Genomic DNA, 22,745 nt, shown 5'->3' with positions numbered 1-22,745 from the left:
TTTTTTTTTTTTTTTTTTTTTTTTGAGACGGAGTTTCGCTCTTGCTGCCCAGGCTGGAGTGCAATGGCACGATCTTGGCTCACTGCAACCTCTGCCTCCCGGGTTCAAGCGATTCTCCTGCCTCAGCCTCCTGAGTAGCTGGGATTACAGGTGCCCGCCACCACACCTGGCTAATTCTTGTATTTTTAGTAGAGACAAGGTTTCACCATGTTGGCCAGGCTGGTCTCGAACTCCTAACCTCAGGTGATCCACCCGCCTCGGCCTCCCAAAGTGCTAGGATTACAGGCGTGAGCCACCACACCCGGCTGTCAGCCTGTTTATAGTGTAGGCTGGTTCACTTGGAAGGACCCAAAATGGCTTAGCAGCTTTTCTTTCCCTACTATTGGGTCTCTATATGAGCAACCAAGATTAGCCAAGTTCTTACCTAAGCAGAGGTAGTAAGAATTCTTTTCTTTTTTGAGTTTAGACACTATCTTGCACTCGTAATTGTATGTTGGGAACCGAATTGACCGCCTTAGACAACTACTTTTGTTTCCTTTGGCAGGAAGGCAGCAACAACTCATCTCCAGTGGATTTTGTAAATGCCAAGAGGACAGACTTCCCTTCAGAACATTTCAGTCATTCCTCAAAGTGGCTGGAAGCCTGTCAGCATGAATCAGATGAGCAGCCTCTAGATCCAGTTCCCCAAACTAGCTCTACTCCTAAAACGTCTGAGGAAGCAGTAGACCCACTGGACAACTATGTGGTTAAAACCATCGTCCTTCTACCATCTCCACTGGGGCAGCAGCAAGACATGACATTTGAGGCCCATTTAGATACCATGGCAGAGACAAACAGCATATCTTTAAATGAACCTTTGAGAACAGGAGATCTGGTGAGAGAGGAGGTGGCACCCTGCATGGAAGACAGGTTTTCAGAAGTTGTTGCTGCTGTATCTGAGAAACTTATCTTTCAGGAATCTCCGTCCCATCTCTTAGAGTCTCCACCAGATCCCTCTTCTGAACAACTAAATTGCTCCAAGGAAAGCCTGAGGGACAGTAGGACTGAGGCTGTGCCTGAGGACTTAGTAGTACCTTCTGAAAGTAACGCCTTCTTGCCTTCCTCTTTTCTCTGGCTTTCCCCTTCAACTGCCTTGGCAGCAGATTTCCCTGTCAATCATGTGGACCCAGAGGAGGAAATTGTAGAGCATGGAGCTATGGAGGAAAGAGAAATGAGCTTTCCTACACACCCTAAGGAGTTTGAATCAGAAGATCAAGCACTTGTCTCAAATGTGGAAGATATTCTGTCCACATGCCTGACACCAAATCTAGTAGAAATGGAATCCCAAGCAGCTCCAGGCCCAGCAATAGAAGATGGTAGGATTCTTGGCTCTGATACAGAGTCTTGGATGTCCCCACTGGCCTGGCTGGAAAAAGGTGTAAATACCTCCGTCATGCTGGAAAATCTCCGCCAAAGCTTATCCATTCCCTTGATGCTTCGGGATGCTGCAATTGGCACTACCCCTTTCTCTACTTGCTCGGTGGGGACTTGGTTTACTCCCTCAGCACCACAGGAAAAGAGTACAAACACATCCCAGGCAGGCCTGGTTGGCACCAAGGACAGTACTTCTGAGACAGAGCGGCTCCTGTGTGGGTAAGTGCCCCTATGTTCTTGCGCCTCGTGAGTTCCATTATCCTGGACCTTCCCCTCCCATCCCTTCCCCTCCCTTTCTTTTTGTCATGTTCTTCTGTTTCTGCTGCAGCCGGCCTCCAGATCTGACTGCCTTGTCTCGACATGACTTGGAAGATAACCTGCTGAGCTCTCTTGTCATTCTGGAGGTTCTCTCCCGCCAGCTTCGGGACTGGAAGAGCCAGCTGGCTGTCCCTCACCCAGAAACCCAGGACAGTAGCACACAGACTGACACATCTCACAGTGGGGTAACAAGATTCCTTTCAAAGCTTGAAGGATCCCAGTGGGCTCTCTTCCTTGGAATTTAAGCTGAGAAGCTGCCAGAGGGCAAAGGGGATTCCTATCACAAGCTTATACTTAGAACATTTGTAAAAGCTGAGAATCTGGGCAGGCACGGTGGCTGATGCCTATAATCCCACTGCTTTGGGAGGCCAAGGTGGGAGGACTGCTTGAGGCCAGGCATTTGAAACCAGCTTGGGCAACATAGCAAGATCCCATCCCTACAAAAGATTTTTAAAAAATCAGCTGGATATGGTTTTGCATGCCTCACTACTCAGGAGGCTGAGGCAGGAGGATCATTTGAGCCCAGGAAGTTAAGGCTGCAGTGAGCTATGATCATGCCACTGCACTTCAGCCTGGGCAAGACAGTGAGACCCTGTCTCTTAAACAAAAAAGCTGAGGATCTGAAAAATCCCCTTAAAGCTATGGGTAGTCACTATACTCCTGGGGTACATCAAAACTTTCCAAAGTAGTGCAAGCAAGGAAAGTTTTAAAGGAATTGGTTTTTAGAACATCATCTTCCACATGTATTCTTTTTCTTCGTTTTTTGCATTGGTAGACTATATTTAATATTTTAAGAAAAATTGTGAATAAGCCTAAAACATTTTTTAAAATAATTTTTATTTTTTGTGGTTACAGAGTAGGTAAATATATTCATGGGGTCCATGAGATGTTTTGATACAGGCATGTGATGGGCAATAATCACATCATGGAAAATGCGGTATCTGTATCTGTCCCTTCAAGCATTTATCCTTTGTGTTACAAGCAATCCAATTATACTCTTAGTTGTTGTTGTTTTTTTTTTTTTTTTTTTTTTTTTTTTTTTTTTTTTTGAGACGGAGTCTCACTCTGTCACCCAGGCTGGAGTGCAATGGTGTGGTCTCGGCTCACTGCAGCCTCCTTCTCCTGGGTTCAAGCGATTCTCCTGCCTCAGCCTCCTGAGTAGCTGGGAATACAGGGGCATGCCACCACACCCAGCTAATTTTTATATTTAGTAGAGACAGGTTTTCACTGTGTTGGCCAGGCTGGTCTCGATTTCCTGACCTTGTGATCCACCTGCCTCAGCCTCCCAAAGTGCTGGGATTACAGGCATGAGCAACTGCGCCCAGCCTGTTTTTTTTTTTTTTTTTTTGAGACGGAGTTTTGCCGTTGTTGCCCAGGCTGGAGTGCAGTGGTGCGATCTCGGCTCACTGCAACCTCCGCCTACCAGGTTCAAGTGATTCTCCTGCCTCAGCCTCCTGAGTAGCTGGGAGTACAGGCATGTGCCACCACACCCAGCTAATTTTGTATTTTTAGTAGAGATGGGGTTTCTCCATGTTAGTCAGGCTGGTCTCGAACTCCTGACCTCAAATTATCCACCCGCCTTGGCCTCCCAAAATGCTGGGATTACAGGCATGAGCCACCACGCCTGGCCTATTTTAGTTATTTTTAAATATACAAATTACTATTGACTGTAGTCCTCCTGTTGTGCTATCAAATATTAGACCTTATTTATTCTCATTATCCACATGTATTCTTCACTGTTTTTCTTTCCTACTTCTCCGTTCTCAAATGCCTGATTGCCTATGCCCACTTTACTAAAGAAGAACATACTTTCTTTTCTTTTCTTTCTTTTGAGACAGAGTCTTGCTGTCACCCAGGCTGGAGTGCAATGGTGTGATCTCGGGTCACTACAACTTCTGCCTTCTGGGATCAAGCCATCTTCCCACCTCAGCTTCCCAAAGTGCTGGGATTATAGGCATGAGCTATTGTGCTCAGCCTCCCTTCTTCTGTTTCTACTTATTCCTATTGTTGTTTTTCTGTGTGTTTTTTTGTTTTTTTTTGTTTTTTGTTTTTGAGACGGAGTCTTGCTCTGTCGCCCAGGCTGGAGTGCAGTGGCGTGATCTTGGCTCATTGCAAGCTCCGCTTCCCGAGTTCCCACCATTCTCCTGCCTCAGCCTCCTGAGTAGCTGGGACTATAGGCGCCTGCCACCGTGCCCAGCTAATTTTTTGTATTTTTAGTAGAGACGGGGTTTCACCGTGTTAGCCAGGATGGTCTTGATCTCCTGACCTCGTGATCTGCCTGCCTCAGCCTCCCAAAGTGCTGGGATTACAGGTGTGAGCCACCGCGCCTGGCCCCTATTGTTTATGTGAAGATTTCTCAGTGTTTACATCTATCAGAATGGAAAGGAGTCAGCTGGCATGGTGGCTCACACCTGTAATCCCAGTACTTTGGGAGAGTGAGGTGGGAGGATCACTTGAGCTCAGGAGTTCAAGACCACCCTGGGAAATATGGTGAAACCTCATATCTACAAAAAAATACACAAATTAGCTGGGTGCGGTGGTTTGTGCCTGTAGTCCCAGCTACTCGGAAGGCTGAGGTGGAGGATCACTTGAGGCCGGGAGTTGAAGGCTGCAGTGAACTGAGATCTTGCCACTGCACTCCAGCCTGGGTGACAGAGCCAGACCCTGCCTCAAAAAACAGAGTCATGAATTGTTGCTGAACCATTTCTTATTGCTAGAATTATAGTAATCCACAGATATATGAACTAATAAGGGGAAGGAAGCTCCATCAATTTCATTAATAGGTGATTCCCAATTAAATTTTGCTGAGCATGTTTATTTTATTAGAAATTATTACAGTGACTACTATACAACTGATTAAAAGATTTCTCTATCCAAAAGAAAGCTTTTTCACTTTAAAGTCTTCTAGTCAAAGGAGTTGAAAGGAAATTTTAATTTAAATTTAGACGAACTTTTGTTGTTATTGCAGAGATGATGGTTAATAACAGATTTTATTTTTATTTTTTGAGATAGAGTCTCGGTCTGTCACCCAGGCTAGAGTACCATGTTGTGATCAGGGCTCACTAAAGCCTCAGCTTCCTTGGCTCAGGTGATCCTCCCACCTCAGCCTTCTGGGTAGCTAGGACTGTAGGTGTATGCCACCACACCTAGCTAATTTTTTTGTATTTTTAGTAGAGATGGGGTTTTGCTATGTTGGCCAGGCTGTTCGCAAACCCCTGGGCTCAAGTGATCTGCCAGCCTTTGCTCCCAAAGCACTAGGATTACAGGTGTGAGCCACTGTGCCCAGCTAATAACAGACTTTAAAGCATACAAATATATTACATTAGGATGAAATTGTGAGAAAAATAAATGTTCAAAGAGAAAAAGCAATGACATAATAAAATTTCTGACTGCTAAGAAGAGCTTTTTCTTGTATTTTTAAAAGATAGCAACTAGGTATCATATCATTTTGGTGTATGTAGTATTTATGCCACTGGATATATTTAAGAGTAATCTAATAATTTTATTTTAGGCTGGGTGTGGTGGCTCACACCTGTAATCCCAGCACTTTGGGAGGCCGAGGTGGACGGATCACCTGAGGTCAGGAGTTCGAGACCAGCCTGGTCAACATGGCAAAACCCCGTCTCTACTAAAAATACAAAAATTGGCCAGGCGCAGTGGCTCACGCCTGTAATCCCAGCACTTTGGGAGGCCGAGGCTGGTGGATCACGAGGTCAGAAGATTGAGACCATCCTGGCTAACACTGAAACCCCGTCTCTACTAAAAATACAAAAAAATTAGCCGGGTGTGGTGGCAGGCACCTGTAGTCCCAGCTGCTCCAGAGGCTGAGACAGGAGAATGGTGTGAACCCAGGGGGCAGAGCTTGCAGTAAGCCGAGATCGCACCATTGCACTCCAGCCTGGGTGACAGAGTGAGACTCCGTCTCAAAAAAAAAAAAAAAAAAAAACAACCAAAAATTAGCCGAGTGTGGTGGCAGGTGCCTGTAATTCCAGCTATTCGGGAGGCTGAGGCATGAGAATCCCTTGAACCCGGGAGGTGGAGGTTGCCATGAGCCGAGATTGCACCACTGCACTCCAGCCGGGGGGATAGAGTAAGACCCTGTCTCAAAAAAAAAAAAATTATTATTATTATTATTTTTTGAGACGGAATCTCGCTCTGTCGCCCAGGCTGGAGTGCAGTGGCGCGATCTTGGCTCACTGCAAGCTCTGCCTCCCGGGTTCCCACCATTCTCCTGCCTCAGCCTCCCAAGTAGCTGGGACAACAGGCACCCACCACCATGCCCGACTAATTTTTTTGTATTTTTAGTAGAGACAGGGTTTCACCATGTTAGCCAGGATGGTCTCGATCTCCTGACCTCCTGATCCGCCCGCCTTGGCCTCCCAAAGTGCTGGGATTACAGGCGTGAGCCACCGCGCCCGGCCCAAACAATTATTTTAAATTGTCAATATTGGTAATATGCTGGACGTTAAAGTCTTTGTAACAGTTTAAACTTAAGGGTACTTAGTTTTTGCAGGAAATATGAGAGGAAAGTAGCTAAAAGACCACTGTTGGCCCAATGTGGTGGCTCACGCTTGTAATCCCAGCACTTTGGGAGGCTGAGGCTGGCAGATCACTTGAGGCCAAGAGTTTGAGACCAGCCTGGCTAACATAGTGAAACCCATCTCTATTAAAAATACAAAAGTTAGCTAGGTATGGTAGTGCACTCCTGTAATCCCAGCTACTTGGGTGGCTGAGGCATGAGAATCCCTTGAACCCAGGAGGTGGAGGTTGCAGTGAGCTGAGATCGCACCAGTGTACTCCAGCCTGGGCAACAGATTGAGACTGTCTCAAACAACAACAATAACAACAATGTTCTAGAGGACTCTGTTACAACACAGGCCTAGGAAGGAAGGGAATGGTGGCAGCTGAAGGAATTGATAGCACTTCACCATTGTGGCTGTTGAGATAATAGGTGGCTGCTGCTAAGAAAAGATGGTCCCCAAATGTGCAAAGACCTCCTTTGAGTTGAAATATCCTCAAAGTAGTGACTTTACCATTTGCCAAAAATCCTGGAAATCGTAAGCTCCGTGTTCCTCCAGCTGCTCAATTTGTCTCCTGTTTTCTTATATCTTTGTATCCTTTCCTCTGGTTCTTGACCTTGTTTCCCATCCCTGAATCTGCCTTGCATCCTCTTCCCCTGAAGCTTGCCAGGTCCCTTTGTAGGCCACTGAAGCAGAACCAAAGAGGGGAAATGACATACCTTTAGCCATTCTCCATCACCATGCCATGTCCTTGCTGCCTGGCTGCCTCCTTCACATTAATCTCATCACCTGCCTGACTGTCCAGCTGAGCACTATGTGAGCCCTATCCAAGCTCATGTGCTACTCTGTGCCTTACTGCACGATGCAGCAGTGAATGATAACTGCTTTGCTGGGGAAGGGAGCCATGAACTCCAAGAAATCAGCACTGCTGCTCCAGTAGTAATTTTTTCCCCAGATGATGGCTGCCTTGCCTCAGTAATGAAGACTCCCACTTTTCTCTTAGAATTTATCTTCCAGGGTTCTACTGCCTTTGAGATCATACTTACTTACTCTATGCATACTATGAGTTTTATCTATTTGACCCAGGATAATGAGCAGACAATTAAGGAAGTAAAAATGATGAATAAATACCTAAGAAGGTTAGCATTATTGGCATTAAAAAATGCAAATTGAACAGTGAGATGCCATTTTCTTGTGACTCAATAGCAAATAATAAAATAGGTAAAGCTGATAAGCATACTCTGTTTATCTGTAGGATATAAATTGGTTTATCCTTTTTTTTCTTTTTTTTTTTTTCTTTTTTTTTTGAGAGAGGGTCTCACTCTTACCCATACTGGAGTGGAGTGGCATGAACATGGCTCACTGCAGCCTCTACCTCCTGGGCTCAAGGGATCCTCCCACCTCAATCCAGCTGAGTAGCTGGGAATACAGGCACGTGCCACCATGCCTGCCTGGCTAATGAAAAAAAATTTTTTTTTTTTTAAAGAGATGGGGTTTCACTATGTTGCCCAGGCTGGTCTTGAACTCCTGGACCTAAGTGATCCTCCTGCCTCAGCCTCTGAAGGTGCTGGGATTACAGGCATGAGTCACTGTGCCTGACTAAACAAATTTTTTACCTACCTGTGGATTTTTCTTTCTGACTTGGCTTCACTGAATTGAATTGTGAACTTTGCTCCTACTTTTAATAGGAAAGGTGGCTGGGTGTGGGAGGAACACTTTGGAAGTCCGAGGCAGAAGGACTGTCTGAGGCCAGGAGTTTGAGACCAGCCTGGGCAACATAGCAAGACCTCATCTCTACAGAAAATAAAAAATAAATAAAATAGGAAAGGCTCCTATAACTCACTGGGTGGGAGGAAGAATGAGGTGCTGGCAGTACATGTTGCCTACTCAAAAGGAACAACTTGGCTGGTCATGGTGACTCACCCCTGTAATCCCAGCACTTTGGCCACCAGCCTGGCCAACATGGTAAAACCTCGACTCTACTAAAACTATACATATTAGCTGGGTGTGATAGTGGATGCCTGTAATCCCAGCTACTTGGGAGGCTGAGGCATGAGAACTGCTTGAACCTGGGAGATGGAGGTTGCAGTGAGTTGAGATTGTGCCACTGCACTCCAGTCTGGATGACAGAGCAAGACTCTGTCTCAAAAACAAACAAAACAAGGAACAACTCTGTTTTTCTGGCTAGATAACTAATAAACTTCAGCATCTTAAGGAGAGCCATGAGATGGGACAGGCCCTACAGCAGGCCAGAAATGTCATGGTAAGTGTTGATTGACCTTACACCACCACTGGGTCTCCTGTGAAGATCAAGAATGGAGAATCTTGGGTGGTTAGTAGATGGTGATACTAAGCTGTGGTGGTGAAGGAAGGTTTCCAAACCTTTGTAAAGTACATCTCCTTATGGGGAGCTTGGAATTTGGGGTTAGTGGTTTTCCTCCCCAGTGCCCCTGTTGCCTGCTTAGTGACTATTTGATCTCACCTACCCATTTTTTTCTCTACAGCAATCATGGCTGCTTGTCTCTAAAGAGCTGATATCCTTGCTTCACTTATCCCTGTTGCATTTAGAAGAAGATAAAACTACTGTGAGTCAGGAGGTAAGCAGCATGAAGATGGAGGTAGAGGCCTGTGGTGGGACTAAAAGCCATAAAGAAGAACCAGACACATCAACTGATTCTTATTGTATAGTCTCGGCATACAGAAATCTTGGTCTCTTGCTGTTTTGATTTACTGAAGAAATTGAGGGCAAAGTTCCAGAGCCTCAAAGCAGAAAGGGAGGAGGCAAGGCACAGAGAGGAAATGGCTCTCAGAGGCAAGGATGTGGTAAGGTGCCAGGCATTTGTTCTTGTATGTGGGAGGTTTCCACCTCAGGGTTCCTGTAGGAACACAAATGCACTTTAGACACAGATGGGTGGCCTAAGAACTGCCTGCCCTGGGGAGTAAAGAACTGATCTATTGAGGTGTCAGATGGTTACAGCTTTTTGTGCTGGCTCCCCTGTTGCACACTGTGTCCTTGCAACCTCTTCCCTCAATAGGCAGAGACAGTGCTGGAGGCTTTCTGTGCACATGCCAGCCAGCGCATCAGCCAGCTGGAACAGGACCTAGCATCCATGCAGGAATTCAGAGGCCTTCTGAAGGACACCCAGACCCAATTGGTAATTTAAGGGCATTTTCTTTCCTGGGGTCTGTGCTGACAGACTGGGAGAGTGGACCTGTATCCAAAGGGAAGGGGCTCCCGCCTAGGCAATCTTTCTTTTGTAGGTAGGGCTTCATACCGAGCAAGAAGAGCTGGTTCAGCAGACAGTGAGTCTTACTTCTACCTTGCAACAAGACTGGAGGTCCATGCAACTGGATGTGAGTATTTGGGGCCATCATAATTAATTCCTTACTCACATCAAGTCCTGTTAGGAGCTTTGCCTCAAGTGTGCTCTACTGACCTGCTTGCTTCCTCTGGTAGTATACAACATGGACAGCTTTGCTGAGTCGGTCTCGACAACTCACAGAGAAACTCACAGTCAAGAGCCGGCAGGCCCTGCAGGAACGTGATGCAGCAATTGAGGAAAAGCAGGAGGTACAGACCAGGAGTGGGGACTGCTTAGGCTTGGTTTCCTTTCTAATGTGTGATATCATTAGCCTCTTACCCTGGATCTGTTTTCTTTTCACCCTGTGGGTTTGGAGGCCAGCCAGGTCCCTTAGCTGTAAGATGGCCTTAGGCCCAGTTTTTTCCTTTGCCCTTCAGCATTTTTACTTTAGCAACTTTTCTCCTGTCTCTACTTTTTCCTGAGGATCAACCTTATTTTCTGCAATGTTGATGCCCAGGAGCAAGGTAGTTTTCTGTCTTGTTCAGAAAGAGAAGCTGGACCTAGTCCTGGGATTATTGATTCAGGAGGAACTATAGGAGGAAAACCATCTTTTCTTCCTAGGTTTCCAGGGAGCTGGAACAAGTCTCTGCCCAGCTAGAGGAGTGCAAAGGCCAAATAGAACAACTGGAGTTGGAAAACAGTCGTCTAGCAACAGGTGTTTCTGTGTGTGTGTGTGTATGCACGCATGTAAGCAGTTGAGCCCTGTTAAGGCTTGGAGTGTGGCACTAGAGCAAGGAAGTACTCAGGAGCACTTTCTTTGGAGCAGAGGTTTGGGCAGTTTCTGGCCTGGTAACTGCATAGTGTCATTAGGATACTTTTGTTCTAGATCTCCGGGCTCAGTTGCAGATTCTGGCCAACTTGGACAACCAGCTAAAAGAGCTACAGAGTCAGCATGCCCATTGTGCCCAGGACCTGGCTGTGAAGGATGAGTTACTCTGCCAACTTATCCAGAGCAATGAGGAGCAGGCTGCTCAGTGAGTTCCTAACAGGGTATTGTGGCAGTAGGCATCCAGGAATTAGGACCAAATGGGATCTAATATATGGTCTCTGACAGATGGCAAAAGGAAGAGATGGCACTAAAACACATGCAGGCAGAACTGCAGCAGCAACAAGCTGTCCTGGCCAAAGAGGTGCGGGACCTGAAAGAGACCTTGGAGGTAAGGAATATGGCTTGGGCCAAGGGAGCTGGTAAACCTCAAGAGTGTGATTCTTGCCTGATAGTGTTGAGGTAAGGTTTGAGACCATGAACTAGAAAAAGCCTCTGTCCCTAGGGCACTAAAATTCTCCCTCCTTGTCTTGCTGCTTCTCTTGTCTTCCCAGTTTGCAGACCAGGAGAATCAGGTTGCTCACCTGGAACTGGGTCAAGTTGAGTGTCAATTGAAAACCACACTGGAAGTGCTCCGGGAGCGCAGTTTGCAGTGTGAGAACCTCAAGGACACTGTAGAGAACCTAACGTAAGTTGTCTAACTTTCTGTACTTCCCCCCAAGTGCTTATTTTTTTTTGTCAGGAACACTTCTAGAAGCCAAAATCTCCAAGAAGAGAACTGTGAGTGTTGAGCCTCTTGTTTCTCTCCTTTAATGCAGCTCTGTGGGGATTTGGGAGAGGCGTTCAGAGAAGGTAATTTGGTCTTTGGTCATCTTCCCTGTTCCTTATTTCAGGGCTAAACTGGCCAGCACCATAGTAGATAACCAGGAGCAAGACCTGGAGAAAACACGGCAGTACTCTCAAAAGCTAGGGGTGCTGACTGAGCAACTACAGAGGCTGACTCTCTTCCTACAGACAAAACTAAAGGAGAAGGTAGGATCCCGGGGTTCCTTCTCTTCTCTTCCAATTGTATCTTTATTTTACAGAATAGTCTTCATAAAACATTACTCTTTTTCTAACTGTGACCTTATATGACTTTCAGTTACCTACAGGACCTCATTAGCCTGTTGCTTAAACCTTTTTTCCCCTGTCTTCTACCTCCCTATTATGAACACTTTGCCCCAGCTAGACTGCCTGTATCCTACACATATGTCCCCATTTTTATCTCCAGAACCCAGACTCTGGCTGTTCCCACATTCATTCTCTTCTTTCTTCAAACTGGAAATGCCTATTCTATTAAAATCCTCCCTTCCAACCTGGGCAACATGGTGAAAACCATCTCTACAAAAAATACAGAAATTAGCCCAGGTGTAGTGTTGTGCACCTGTAGTCCCAGCTATCCAGGAGGCTGAGGTGGGAGGATCACCTGAGCCTGGGAAGTTGAGGCTTGCAGTGAGCCATGATCATACCTGGTTAATTTTTTGTATCACTGCACTCCAAACTGGGTGAGAGTGAAACCCTTTCCCCCCCCAAAAAAGAAATCTTCCCTGGTTCACCTTCTTTGAAATGTTCCCAAATCAAATCATGTGGACCTGGCGATCTTTTCTTCTGCCATATTTCTCATGAACTTACTCTTCTTTTGTATTTGCATTAATTTTCCTTGGATACCTGGTCTCTTCAATCAGACTATGTTTCAAGAAAGCAGAAATACAGCCTTCTTTGGCCTCCCCGCAGTGTGCACTAAACAATAAGTGGTTGATATCATTCAGAATACACAGGTAATTAGCTTATTCAGCAGAATATTCAGCTTATTCAGACACAACAAATATGCTAAAATCTGGCAATTGCTTATGACCTGATCCTCTTTCCCAACTGGGTGCCGAGCACAGGAAATGCCAACAAATCTACAGTTTAGCATGGAAGACAACCAGATGTAAACTTGTCATTTTGACTTATGATCATGGTAGAGGTCTGCATGGACCACTGTGAGAGATAGAGAGGGGAGGACCACTTCAACCTTCCCAGAATTAGGATCCCTTCTCAAAGCAGCTGACCTTGGGTACAGTCTTGAGGTTTAGAAGTTTGTGGGGTAGGGGTGGGTATTTAGGAAGGCCCACTAGGCAGAGGGAATGGTGTATGAAAGTTTCATCTGATGACATATGAGAGTCATATGTAGAAAGTCATGCACATTGTACATGATGTGTTCTTTTTTGTAGTGTCTACCTTATAAAACCTGGGTTAGGTGCTGGGACTAGAGGATGAACAAGGCAAGATGCCGCTCATATGGAATGCAGCAAGTCTGAGGAATGGGAAGCAGCTCTTCATGGCTGCAGCATGAGAGCTATGTGGGGCAAGGCAGGAGACCACACTGCAGAAGTAGGCAGAAGGCAGATTTTGAAGGCTTGAAATAATGGCAGTTTTATAGGCGGTAGAAAGGAAAGGATGGAGTGAATGGATTCAATAGATATTTAGGAAGCAGACGCAGTAGAACCTGGTGACCAATTTGATGTAAGAGGCAGAAGAGTGAATGATGATCCTTAGATTGCTAGGAAAGAGGGCCCAGTGGGTTAGCTGTGTTAGTGTGTGGAGACGGGTTAGTGACACCTCCGGATCATCTCCATGCTCAGGGAGCACTTCACCTATGTGTCGGGAGGAATAGCAATAGGAAGCACTTCATTTCCCCACAACTCAGACACCCAGACGGGAGGGCAGAGGACCAAGGCTGAAAGGAGTGGAGAGCCTGAGAGAGAGATGAGACTGAGGGGAGGTAATGGTGACGCAGGCTAACCAGTTGGTGGGAGAGACCTAGACCGGGGGGGCAGAGAAGGCAGGAGAACTGGAGAGAGGACCTAGCCTAGGAGGAGAGGGAGCAGGCTGAGCAGGAAATGCTCTGGGTAGGAGATGCAGACTCCAAGGAAATATCCAAAAGAAGAGGAGGATTTGGGATTGGAAAAGCTGAGGTTCAGGTGGGAGAGCTGAGGAGGGATAGAACAGGAAAGGTTGAGCCATGGGGTTTCAAGTATGCGGAAAGGAGCGAAGATGTTAGGAAAGGGTCGAAAGGGCACATCCTGGAGTCCCAGGTAGCAGGACGAGGATGGCAGGGGAAGAGCCAAGGAGACAAAGTGGAGATGCTGAGCGGCTCCTGCCTTGCCTGGCCTTACCTGTGCACAGCCAGTTAGCTGCTGCAGCCACAAGCACAGCTCCTCCAGAACTGAGGCCAGCAAGCTTTTCCTATAAATGACCATATATTAAGTACTTTTGGCTTTTTTGGGCCATATCGTCTCTGTCTCAACTACTCAACTCTGCCTTTGTAGTTCAAGAGCAGCCATAGATGGTATGTAAATTAATGGGTCTGGCTGCGTTCCAATAAAACTTTATTTACAAAAATAGTTGGCAGGCTAGATTTGACCTGTAGGCCACAATTTGCTAGTGTTCCCTCTCCCTGCTCTAGAATAGTAAATACAGGAGTAGGAACAGACTTTTGATAGGGTGGCACAGGGAAAATGGTGAACTCAGCTTCATACAGATTTGACTGTGGAACCTTCTGGTAGATTCTTCACAGGCAGTTAGCCTTTTGAGTCTGCAGACTGGGAAAAAATCCAGTTGAGAGAGGGATGGAAGTCATTCATGTGGAAAGGAAGTTTGAAGTAGATGTTTTTGTGGCGCTCCCAAGGCAAGGCCACCCTGGGAATGAATTAGAGTAAATTTAGGGCCAAGGACTGAACCCAGAGGATCCAACAGTTAAGGAAGGACCTGTGGATAGAGAAGAAATAACCAGAAAGGTGTGAGGCCTGCCTTTAAAGGAGAGAGACTCATGTCCTGCAAGCTAAGAAAAGAAAGTTTCGGCCGGGCGCGGTGGCTCAAGCCTGTAATCCCAGCACTTTGGGAGGCCGAGATGGGCGGATCACGAGGTCAGGAGATCGAGACCATCCTGGCTAACACGGTGAAACCCCGTCTCTACTAAAAATACAAAAAACTAGCCGGGCGAGGTGGCAGGCGCCTGTAGTCCCAGCTACTCGGGAGGCTGAGGCAGGAGAATGGCGTGAACCCGGGAGGCGGAGCTTGCAGTGAGCTGAGATCCGGCCACTGTACTCCAGCCTGGGCAGCAGAGCAAGACTCCGTCTCAAAAAAAAAAAAAAAAAAAAAAAAAAAGAAAGTTTCTAAAAGAACAATGTGGTCATCAATATCAAATAGGTCAGGTAAAACAAGAGCTTCAATGTATGCATTGCATTTGAAAGTAAGGCTGCCATTGGTGAACCAAATGACAAGAATTTAGGCGGAATGACAAGGGAGAAGCCTGAGAGTAGTGGGCTGGGAAGTTAATAGATGGTGAGAATTATACACAAGAAGTATAAGCCGGGCGCGGTGGCTCACGCCTGTAATTCCAGCACTTTGAAGGCCGAGGCGGGCGGATCACGAGGTCAGGAGATTGAGACCATCCTAGCTAACCCAGTGAAACCCCATCTCTACTAAAAATACAAAAATTAGCTGGGCGTGGTCGGGGGCGCCTGTAGTCCCAGCTACTTGGGAGGCTGAGGCAGGAGAATGGTGTGAACCCAGGAGGCGGCGGAGCTTGTAGTGAGCAGGTATGGCACCACTGCACTCCAGCCTGGGCCGCAAAGCAAAACTACGTCTCAAAAAAGAAAAAGAAGTATAGGTTCCTTCTTTTCTTTTTTCTTTTCTTTTCTTTCTTTCGCAGTAGCTAAAAGGGGATTTAAGGTAAGAAGAAGGGTTTTGTTTAGGTTTATTTTTAAAATACTGCTGTTTTTGTGGGAGAGGCTGAAGAATATAAACATGTTCAGGGAAAGGCACTAATGGAGAAGTTGAAGATAGATAATTGAGATAATAGGTGGAACAGCATTTTGGAGGAGATGGCTGGGAGTTACCTGGAAGCCCAGGAGTTCACTAGACCTGAACAGCAGCTATTTTTTCTTCTTTGCCCTTAGACTGAACAAGAGACCCTTCTGCTGAGTACAGCCTGTGCTCCCACCCAGGAACACCCTCTGCCTAATGACAACACCTTCCTGGGAAGCATCTTGATAGCAGTGGCAGATGAAGGTTAAAGGCCCTGGGATTTGAGGGCGGGAAAGTTGTAACCCTGCTCCCAATATCTTCAGCTGTTGAAGATGTCCACCAGCGGGCTTGTCTGTCTTACCCTGGCTTCCATTATGATAGACCCCTCCCTGGATGACCAAAGGGGCCCTCTCCCATTATTGGTTTTTCTCTTAGAGCCAGAATCAACTCCTGTGCCCTTGCTTGGAAGTGACAAGAGTGCTTTCACCCGAGTAGCATCAATGGTTTCCCTTCAGCCTGCAGGTTAGGAGGGGCTCCAGGGATCCTGCCTCATTTCTAGAAAATCTGGTGGTGATGAGTAAAGACAAAAGCAGTGAGAAGTGCTTTGCTCTAAAAACCTCAATTCTACTTGGGCTCATTTTATTTCTGCCTTCTGGGATCTGTAATGTTCCAGACATTCAAATCCTGTGGGTGGGGAACACAGATAAGAGTTGTGGAAATGATGGCTATACACTCCTTCCTTCCATGGCTGGAAGGCTAGACCTCTATCTGGGACTTTCTCTTTCAGAGACCCCAGGTATGGAGGAGAGCCTGGCAGAAATGAGTATTATGACTATAGAGCTTCAGAGTCTTTGTTCCCTGCTACAAGAGTCTAAAGAAGAAGCCATCAGGACTCTGCAGCGAAAAATGTAAGTGGGATGCAGTTTTGGTGACAGAGGGACAGTGAGACAGCCTCTTATGCCAAGGGTTGAACTGGCCCCTGAGAGGACAAGAATGTTGCTGAATTCTTCCTTTCTTCAGTTGTGAGCTGCAGGCTAGGCTACAAGCCCAGGAAGAACAGCATCAGGAAGCCCAGAAGGCAAAGGAAGCAGACATAGAGAAGCTGAACCAGACCTTGTGCTTGCGCTACAAGGTGAAGGAGGGACCTAGAAGTGGGGCAATGAAGAACTGGGGCAGCTCTACTGGCCCACTGGGAGCCATTATCTCTCCAGGAATCTGGGTGGTGGGGATTTTCCAACCACTGCCCTAGTTTTGCCCTTCCTGGGGTCAGACATTTCACATTTCAGCTATGGGCTGACCTATCTTCCCAGGCAGACCCAGGAGAGAAGTCAGGAACTCTAGCAGAACTCTCCCAACACTGAAATGTGCCTTGCCTGGGTTGGCCCTGGAGGAAGAATTGGAGTGATATCAATTGGTCTCATGTGGGCTGAGCATGGGTCAGGCACTCTCTCCTATCTCCTGGCAACGGCTGTGAAGAGACCAGCTCTCCGTGTGTCTTCTCACCTTCCTTTCCCTCACAGAATGAAAAGGAGCTCCAGGAAGTGATACAGCAGCAGAATGAGAAGATCCTAGAACAGATAGACAAGAGTGGCGAGCTCATAGTATGTTCACCATCATGCCCAGGCCTTTGCTTTCTGTGTTACTGGTCAGCCAGGATCCCAAATATGAGAAATGGTTTACTTTTGTTCACCACACATTGTCTATCCTTATGTCCTATTGGACAGCTCTCCATTCTTATTCCCAGAGCCTTAGAGAGGAGGTGACCCACCTTACCCGCTCACTTCGGCGTGCGGAGACAGAGACCAAAGTGCTCCAGGAGGCCCTGGAAGGCCAGCTGGACTCCAACTGCCAGCCTGTGGCCACCAATTGGATCCAGGAGAAAGTGTGGCTCTCTCAGGAGGTGACTCAGAGTTAACAGAGGAGCTGGACAGCAGGTGGGGACCCCAGGCTGTACCCCTGTTGATCTGGACATATTTCTAGGTGGACAAACTGAGAGTGATGTTCCTGGAGATGAAAAATGAGAAGGAAAAACTCATGATCAAGTTCCAGAGCCATGTAAGAATGTCCATGCCATTCCAGGGCCATTTCCTACCATCATTAGCAAATGCCCTGCCATGTTTCCCCTGTCCTACCAAGCTTGCTCTTTTATGCATAGGACTTATAAAATCTGTTTGCTTTCTAGAGAAATATCCTAGAGGAGAACCTTCGGCGCTCTGACAAGGAGTTAGAAAAACTAGATGACATTGTTCAGCATATTTATAAGGTACAGGCAGGAGGGAGGTGATATAACTAATGTACCTGGTACAAGGCCTGGCCCCAGGAGGTACTAATGAGCACATCTCTCGTTCCCAGCCTTTACTGAGAGCTGGGCCTGAATCACTATTGCAGGCTTCTCTGTGGTGTCTGTTTTCTCCCCTCTAATTCAGCGGCTGCCTGCTGGGGCTGGGAGCCCTGGGCCTTAGGCCTGTGGTCCTGAGCTGCTTTTTCTGCCTCTCTTCCCAGACCCTGCTCTCTATTCCAGAGGTGGTGAGGGGATGCAAAGAGCTACAGGGATTGCTGGAATTTCTGAGCTAAGAAACTGAAGGCCAGAATCTGCTTCACCCCTTTTTACCTGCAATACCCCTTTACCCTAATACCAAGACCAACTGGCATAGAGCCACCTGAGATAAATGCTATTTAAATAAAGTGTATTTAATGTATTTCTCCAAGCTTACGGAATCTTACTTTTTGGGTGAGAGGGGGCGGATGATGAAGTCAGGGAAGAGGCAGCCTGGGCCTCCTGCCTGGGTACCCTCCATAGATCCCTCTCCACCTCCTGGTGCATCCAAAGCCAAGGCTGCCTGCCCTTCCTCCCTTCCCCTGCTTTCACCAAAACTCTGGGCACTGGACTGCTTGTTCCCTGGCTCACCGCCTGGAGGAAGCAGAAAGGCTTCATTCTCTTACTTTCCCCAGCCCCCTCGGGGGTACACCCTGGCAAATATGGGGGTGAGGACAGAGAAGCTCAGTTCATTACTTCCTGCCCTGAACTTGGGCACCTTGATGATGCCTCTGCCCCACCTACTCAACCTGTTGTTACTGTTTCGGTGCCTCCTCTTCACCAGACCAAGCTTAATCCCCAACATCCAGCAAGTGCCCGGCACGTGGTAAAGGGATAGTGGCAGAAATGGACGCAAGGTTATGGCTAGACTCCACGAGGTGGGAGGGCAGTCCCTGACAGTCACGGATGTCTGGCGGGGCGCTCACTCCACCTCGCCGCCCCGCCTCTGAGGGCGTGGCCTTGCCCCGGACACCAGTCCTGGGGAGGGGGTGTGTCAGGGCGGGGCGTGCCAGCCCCACCCCCGGAGGAGTCACGTAGCTCTGCGGCATCCGCAGCCTCATTTACCAGAGGGCGCCAGGGCTGCAGTCGCAATTGTTTGCCGATCAGAACCCGAGCTGTGCTTGTGGCTACGGCTGCTAACTGGCTGCGCACAGGTAAGGCCAGGCAAGGCAGGAGCCACTCAACATCTCCGCTTCGTCTCCTTGGCTCTTCCCCTGCCATCCTCGTCCTGCTACCTGGGACTCCAGGATGTGCTCTTCGCTCCTTTCCGCATACTTGAAACCCCATGGCTCAACCTTTCCTGTTCTATCCCTCCTCAGCTCTCCCACCTGAACCTCAGCTTTTCCAATCCCAAATCCTCCTCTACTTGTTGGATATTTCCTTGGAGTCTGCATCTCCTACCCAGAGCATTTCCTGCTCAGCCTGCTCCCTCTCCTCCTAGGCTAGGTCCTCTCTGCAGTTCTGCCTTCTCTGCCCACTAGTTTAGGTCTCTCCCGCTACCTGGTTAGCCTGCGTCACCATTACCTCCCCTCAGTCTCATCTCTCTCTCAGGCTCTCCACTCCTTTCAGCCTTGGTCCTCTGCCCTCCCGTCTGGGTATCTGAGTTGTGGGGAATTGAAGTCTTCCTATTGCTATCCCTCCCGCCACGCAGGTGAAGTGCTCGCTAGGCACAGAGATGACCCGGAGGTGTCACTAACCCCAGTCTCCACACACTAACGCAGCTGACCCGCTGGGCCCTCTTTCCTACAACACTGCAGCCCCGGGGCCAACCTCCGGTACTGGGTGGGAGTAGGCAATAGGCATAGGCAGGCAGGTTTGGAGTACAGAAAAGAAGCTGCAGGAGCCTATGACTGGTATTTGTGCCACTCCTACTCCCTACCTGTTCTTCCAACCTTTTCCTCTAGAAGCTGAGAGAAGAGGGTGGCAATAAGTACTTTTGCCTCATTCTGAAGCCTTGGAAGTAAGTACACTTTCCCTAGGGGTCCTGTGGAGGATGAGAAAAGGGAAGCTGGAAAAGCCAGGGCTTCTGCCTACCTCAACAAGGGTCTAAGTTCAGTGAAAGAAGGGTTGGCATCCTCGATTGGGCAGCAGATTCATCAGAAGACCTGTGGCTTCAGGGTTGCTCACCTCCCCACCCCCACCCTGCATCTTTCCCCAGGGCTGGGAAGGGTGCCTACCAGGGACAAAAGGAGATGTGGGAACTGGAGCCCTAAGCTTGCTAGCTGTCAGAAGGATTGGTGCCACTTGATGCCCAGGACTCATGCCAAGGACTGCTGCCCTGTTCCCAGCCCCTTGCTTGATGGGGGAGGCTATTTGGCCCATCTGGCCAGGAGAGGCAGCAGAGGAGGTAGTGGGTGAGGTCTGGCTTTTTTATCTTGTCTCCACTCCAGGGAGCTGTCACCATGCCTCACTCGTACCCAGCCCTTTCTGCTGAGCAGAAGAAGGAATTGTCTGACATTGCCCTCCGGATTGTAGCCCCGGGCAAAGGCATTCTGGCTGCGGATGAGTCTGTAGGTAAGTGGACATCTGTAGCCAGGTAGGGTACAGGTGGCTAGGGGACCCTGGGGATGTTCTCACTGCCTTTCTTTGTTTGCCCCCAGGCAGCATGGCCAAGAGGCTGAGCCAAATTGGGGTGGAGAACACAGAGGAGAACCGCCGGCTGTACCGCCAGGTCCTGTTCAGTGCTGATGATCGTGTGAAAAAGTGCATTGGAGGTGTTATTTTCTTTCATGAGACCCTCTACCAGAAAGATGATAATGGTGTTCCCTTCGTCCGAACCATCCAGGATAAGGGCATCGTCGTGGGCATCAAGGTGCAGCCCCCGGCCCTGCTCTGAATGGAAGCTGGCTGTGAAAATAAGCTTGTGTAGGAGGGGTAGCAAGGAGAATCCTGCCTGGATTCGACCCTCTGCTTGTTCTTCCCCTACAGGTTGACAAGGGTGTGGTGCCTCTAGCTGGGACTGATGGAGAAACCACCACTCAAGGTATAGGATGGGTGGGCTTGAGGACCAAAGAGGTGTTAGATAGTTGATGCTGGTAAAAGAGGGGCAGAGTAATGAGGTTAGCACTGTGCTTGCAGGACTGGATGGGCTCTCAGAACGCTGTGCCCAGTATAAGAAGGATGGTGCTGACTTTGCCAAGTGGCGCTGTGTGCTGAAAATCAGTGAGCGCACGCCCTCTGCACTTGCCATTCTGGATAATGCCAACGTGCTGGCCCGTTATGCCAGTATCTGCCAGCAGGTGTGTGTTGGGAGGGTGGTGAGCTAGGTGCCCTGTATGCCTGGTGGGGAGAGAGTTACAGGGCTTTCTTCATCTCCCCTACTGCCCCTCCCAAGCATCTCTGCTCTTGCCTGCAGAATGGCATTGTGCCTATTGTGGAACCTGAAATATTGCCTGATGGAGACCATGACCTCAAACGTTGTCAGTATGTTACAGAGAAGGTGAGTCCACACCTGGGCACACAAACATACTGCAGAGACAGCTCGGCAGGAGTGTGTGTTCCCCAGAGCCCCCAGCTTAGATCCAGGCACACTTTCCCCTAGCACTTTTTCACTTGATCCTGGCACAGGCCTGTGATCTGAGCCTTTACTGAGCCCTCACAGTCTGTGCCCATCTACCCCTAGATAGGGAGCATCAAGCAGTAACCAGTGGGGGCCCAGACCCTTAGTAAACCTCCTCTAATCCCCACCCAGGTCTTGGCTGCTGTGTACAAGGCCCTGAGTGACCATCATGTATACCTGGAGGGGACTCTGCTCAAGCCCAACATGGTGACCCCTGGCCATGCCTGTCCTATCAAGTATACCCCAGAGGAGATTGCCATGGCAACTGTCACTGCCCTGCGTCGCACTGTGCCCCCAGCTGTCCCAGGTACTACCGAGCTCCCTAACCTGCTCCTATCCCTAAGGCCCATCTTCAGGTCCTTCTTGTGGCCTTCAGGGGTTCCCTATCCTGGAAAAATTGGGAGTGACCAGTCAGTTTGTCTTCTTTTCTCCACACTAGGAGTGACCTTCCTGTCTGGGGGTCAGAGCGAAGAGGAGGCATCACTCAACCTCAATGCCATCAACCGCTGCCCCCTTCCCCGGCCCTGGGCGCTTACCTTCTCCTATGGGCGTGCCCTGCAAGCCTCTGCACTCAATGCCTGGCGAGGGCAACGGGACAATGCTGGGGCTGCCACTGAGGAGTTCATCAAGCGGGCTGAGGTTGGGAGCTACAGTTGGTGGTGGGTGGGGCAGCACCCAGAGGCTATAGCCTGGGCAGGGCTTGGCACCTGCGGGCTGGCTCAGCCTGCTTACTCCATGCTCCCTTTTGCAGGTAAATGGGCTTGCAGCCCAGGGCAAGTATGAAGGCAGTGGAGAAGATGGTGGAGCAGCAGCACAGTCCCTCTACATTGCCAACCATGCCTACTGAGTATCTACTCCATACCACAGCCCTTGGCCCAGCCATCTGCACCCACTTTTGCTTGTAGTCATGGCCAGGGCCAAATAGCTATGCAGAGCAGAGATGCCTTCACCTGGCACCAACCTGTCTTCCTTTCTCTTCTCCCTCCCCCTCTCTCATTGCTGCACCTGGGACCATAGGATGGGAGGATAGGGAGCCCCTCATGACTGAGGGCAGAAGAAGTCAGAGCAGGATGGCTGGGTCTCCCCCTACCTCTGCCAGCTCCCACAATTTTCCCATGATGGGGTAGCTTCTCCTTGGGCTCTCCTTCTTGCTTGCCCTGTCTCCTGGGATCAGAGAGTAGTACAGAAGCCCTGACTCATGCCTTGAGTACATACCATACAGCAAATAAATGGTAGCAAAACATGCTACTTTGCCTGTCTGTTTTACACATCAAATTCCCACCTCCCAGTTTCTGATCTCTGCTAATTCTATCTCTGGGCCCTCTGACTCTGGGGGTGGAGAGGGTAGGATTTGAGTTTTACTGGGCTTCAAGTTTATGGAGGAAGGCACATGCAGTCCCCATCCCCAGCTCAGGCTCTTGCTCTCTTGATGTCCAAGTCTGGAGTGGGGCAATGAGGAAGATTGCAAGTCTTCTAGGGACTGCCACATCAGTGGCACTGGGCTGCAGCTACAGAAGGATGGAGTGAGGCCAGACTGGTAACTCCTGAAGGCAGATTTGTGCAAGGCTTAAAGCAGGGAGGCAGCAGGACAGGCTGGGATAAGAGTGGGTGGGAGAGTCTCTCCCATCTCGCAGTGTTGAGCCCAACTGGGACCTGA

At 48.7% G+C, this 22,745-nt stretch overlaps 2 protein-coding genes across 4 annotated transcripts in view; both read left to right on the top strand.

The window, feature by feature from the left end:
- Positions 1-17,920, top strand: part of SPAG5 (sperm associated antigen 5) — a 24,872-nt gene extending 6,952 nt beyond the window's left edge. Inside the window, exons 3-24 of one of the 2 annotated variants that reach the window (XM_025362563.1) lie at positions 545-1,632; positions 1,742-1,916; positions 8,440-8,514; positions 8,756-8,848; positions 8,940-9,074; positions 9,287-9,406; positions 9,513-9,605; positions 9,709-9,822; positions 10,175-10,268; positions 10,440-10,587; positions 10,668-10,770; positions 10,934-11,067; positions 11,273-11,411; positions 15,365-15,476; positions 15,648-15,734; positions 16,000-16,120; positions 16,233-16,344; positions 16,733-16,813; positions 16,957-17,112; positions 17,193-17,267; positions 17,395-17,475; positions 17,715-17,920. In XM_025362563.1, the coding sequence (XP_025218348.1) occupies positions 545-1,632; positions 1,742-1,916; positions 8,440-8,514; positions 8,756-8,848; positions 8,940-9,074; positions 9,287-9,406; positions 9,513-9,605; positions 9,709-9,822; positions 10,175-10,268; positions 10,440-10,587; positions 10,668-10,770; positions 10,934-11,067; positions 11,273-11,411; positions 15,365-15,476; positions 15,648-15,734; positions 16,000-16,120; positions 16,233-16,344; positions 16,733-16,813; positions 16,957-17,112; positions 17,193-17,267; positions 17,395-17,475; positions 17,715-17,786 (3,408 nt within the window). In that variant the 3' untranslated portion in view covers positions 17,787-17,920. Of the gene's footprint in view, positions 1-544; positions 1,633-1,741; positions 1,917-8,439; positions 8,515-8,755; positions 8,849-8,939; positions 9,075-9,286; positions 9,407-9,512; positions 9,606-9,708; positions 9,823-10,174; positions 10,269-10,439; positions 10,588-10,667; positions 10,771-10,933; positions 11,068-11,272; positions 11,412-15,364; positions 15,477-15,647; positions 15,735-15,999; positions 16,121-16,232; positions 16,345-16,732; positions 16,814-16,956; positions 17,113-17,192 lie in introns of both variants that reach the window. The other variant, XM_025362562.1, reaches the window with a different exon arrangement.
- Positions 17,921-18,220: 300 nt separating this feature from the next.
- On the top strand, positions 18,221-22,336 carry ALDOC (aldolase, fructose-bisphosphate C). 2 transcript variants are annotated; one of them, XM_025362030.1, is made up of 10 exons: positions 18,562-18,683; positions 19,434-19,489; positions 19,920-20,043; positions 20,130-20,341; positions 20,458-20,512; positions 20,608-20,768; positions 20,885-20,968; positions 21,221-21,395; positions 21,528-21,727; positions 21,840-22,336. In XM_025362030.1, the coding sequence occupies exons 3-10, from the start codon at positions 19,932-19,934 to the stop codon at positions 21,933-21,935; spliced, it is 1,095 nt and encodes a 364-aa protein (XP_025217815.1). In that variant the 5' UTR covers positions 18,562-18,683; positions 19,434-19,489; positions 19,920-19,931; the 3' UTR covers positions 21,936-22,336. The 2 variants fall into 2 exon arrangements, with proteins under 2 accessions (XP_025217814.1, XP_025217815.1); XM_025362029.1 differs by lacking the exon at positions 19,434-19,489 and having other exon boundaries at positions 18,221-18,683.
- The last annotated feature ends 409 nt before the right edge of the window (positions 22,337-22,745 follow it).

Source organism: Theropithecus gelada, chromosome 16, assembly GCF_003255815.1.
Source record: "Theropithecus gelada isolate Dixy chromosome 16, Tgel_1.0, whole genome shotgun sequence".
Lineage (NCBI taxonomy): Eukaryota > Metazoa > Chordata > Mammalia > Primates > Cercopithecidae > Theropithecus > Theropithecus gelada.
The sequence above is the reverse complement of the archived record's forward strand: the minus strand, read 5'-3'. Positions and strand labels throughout refer to the sequence as shown.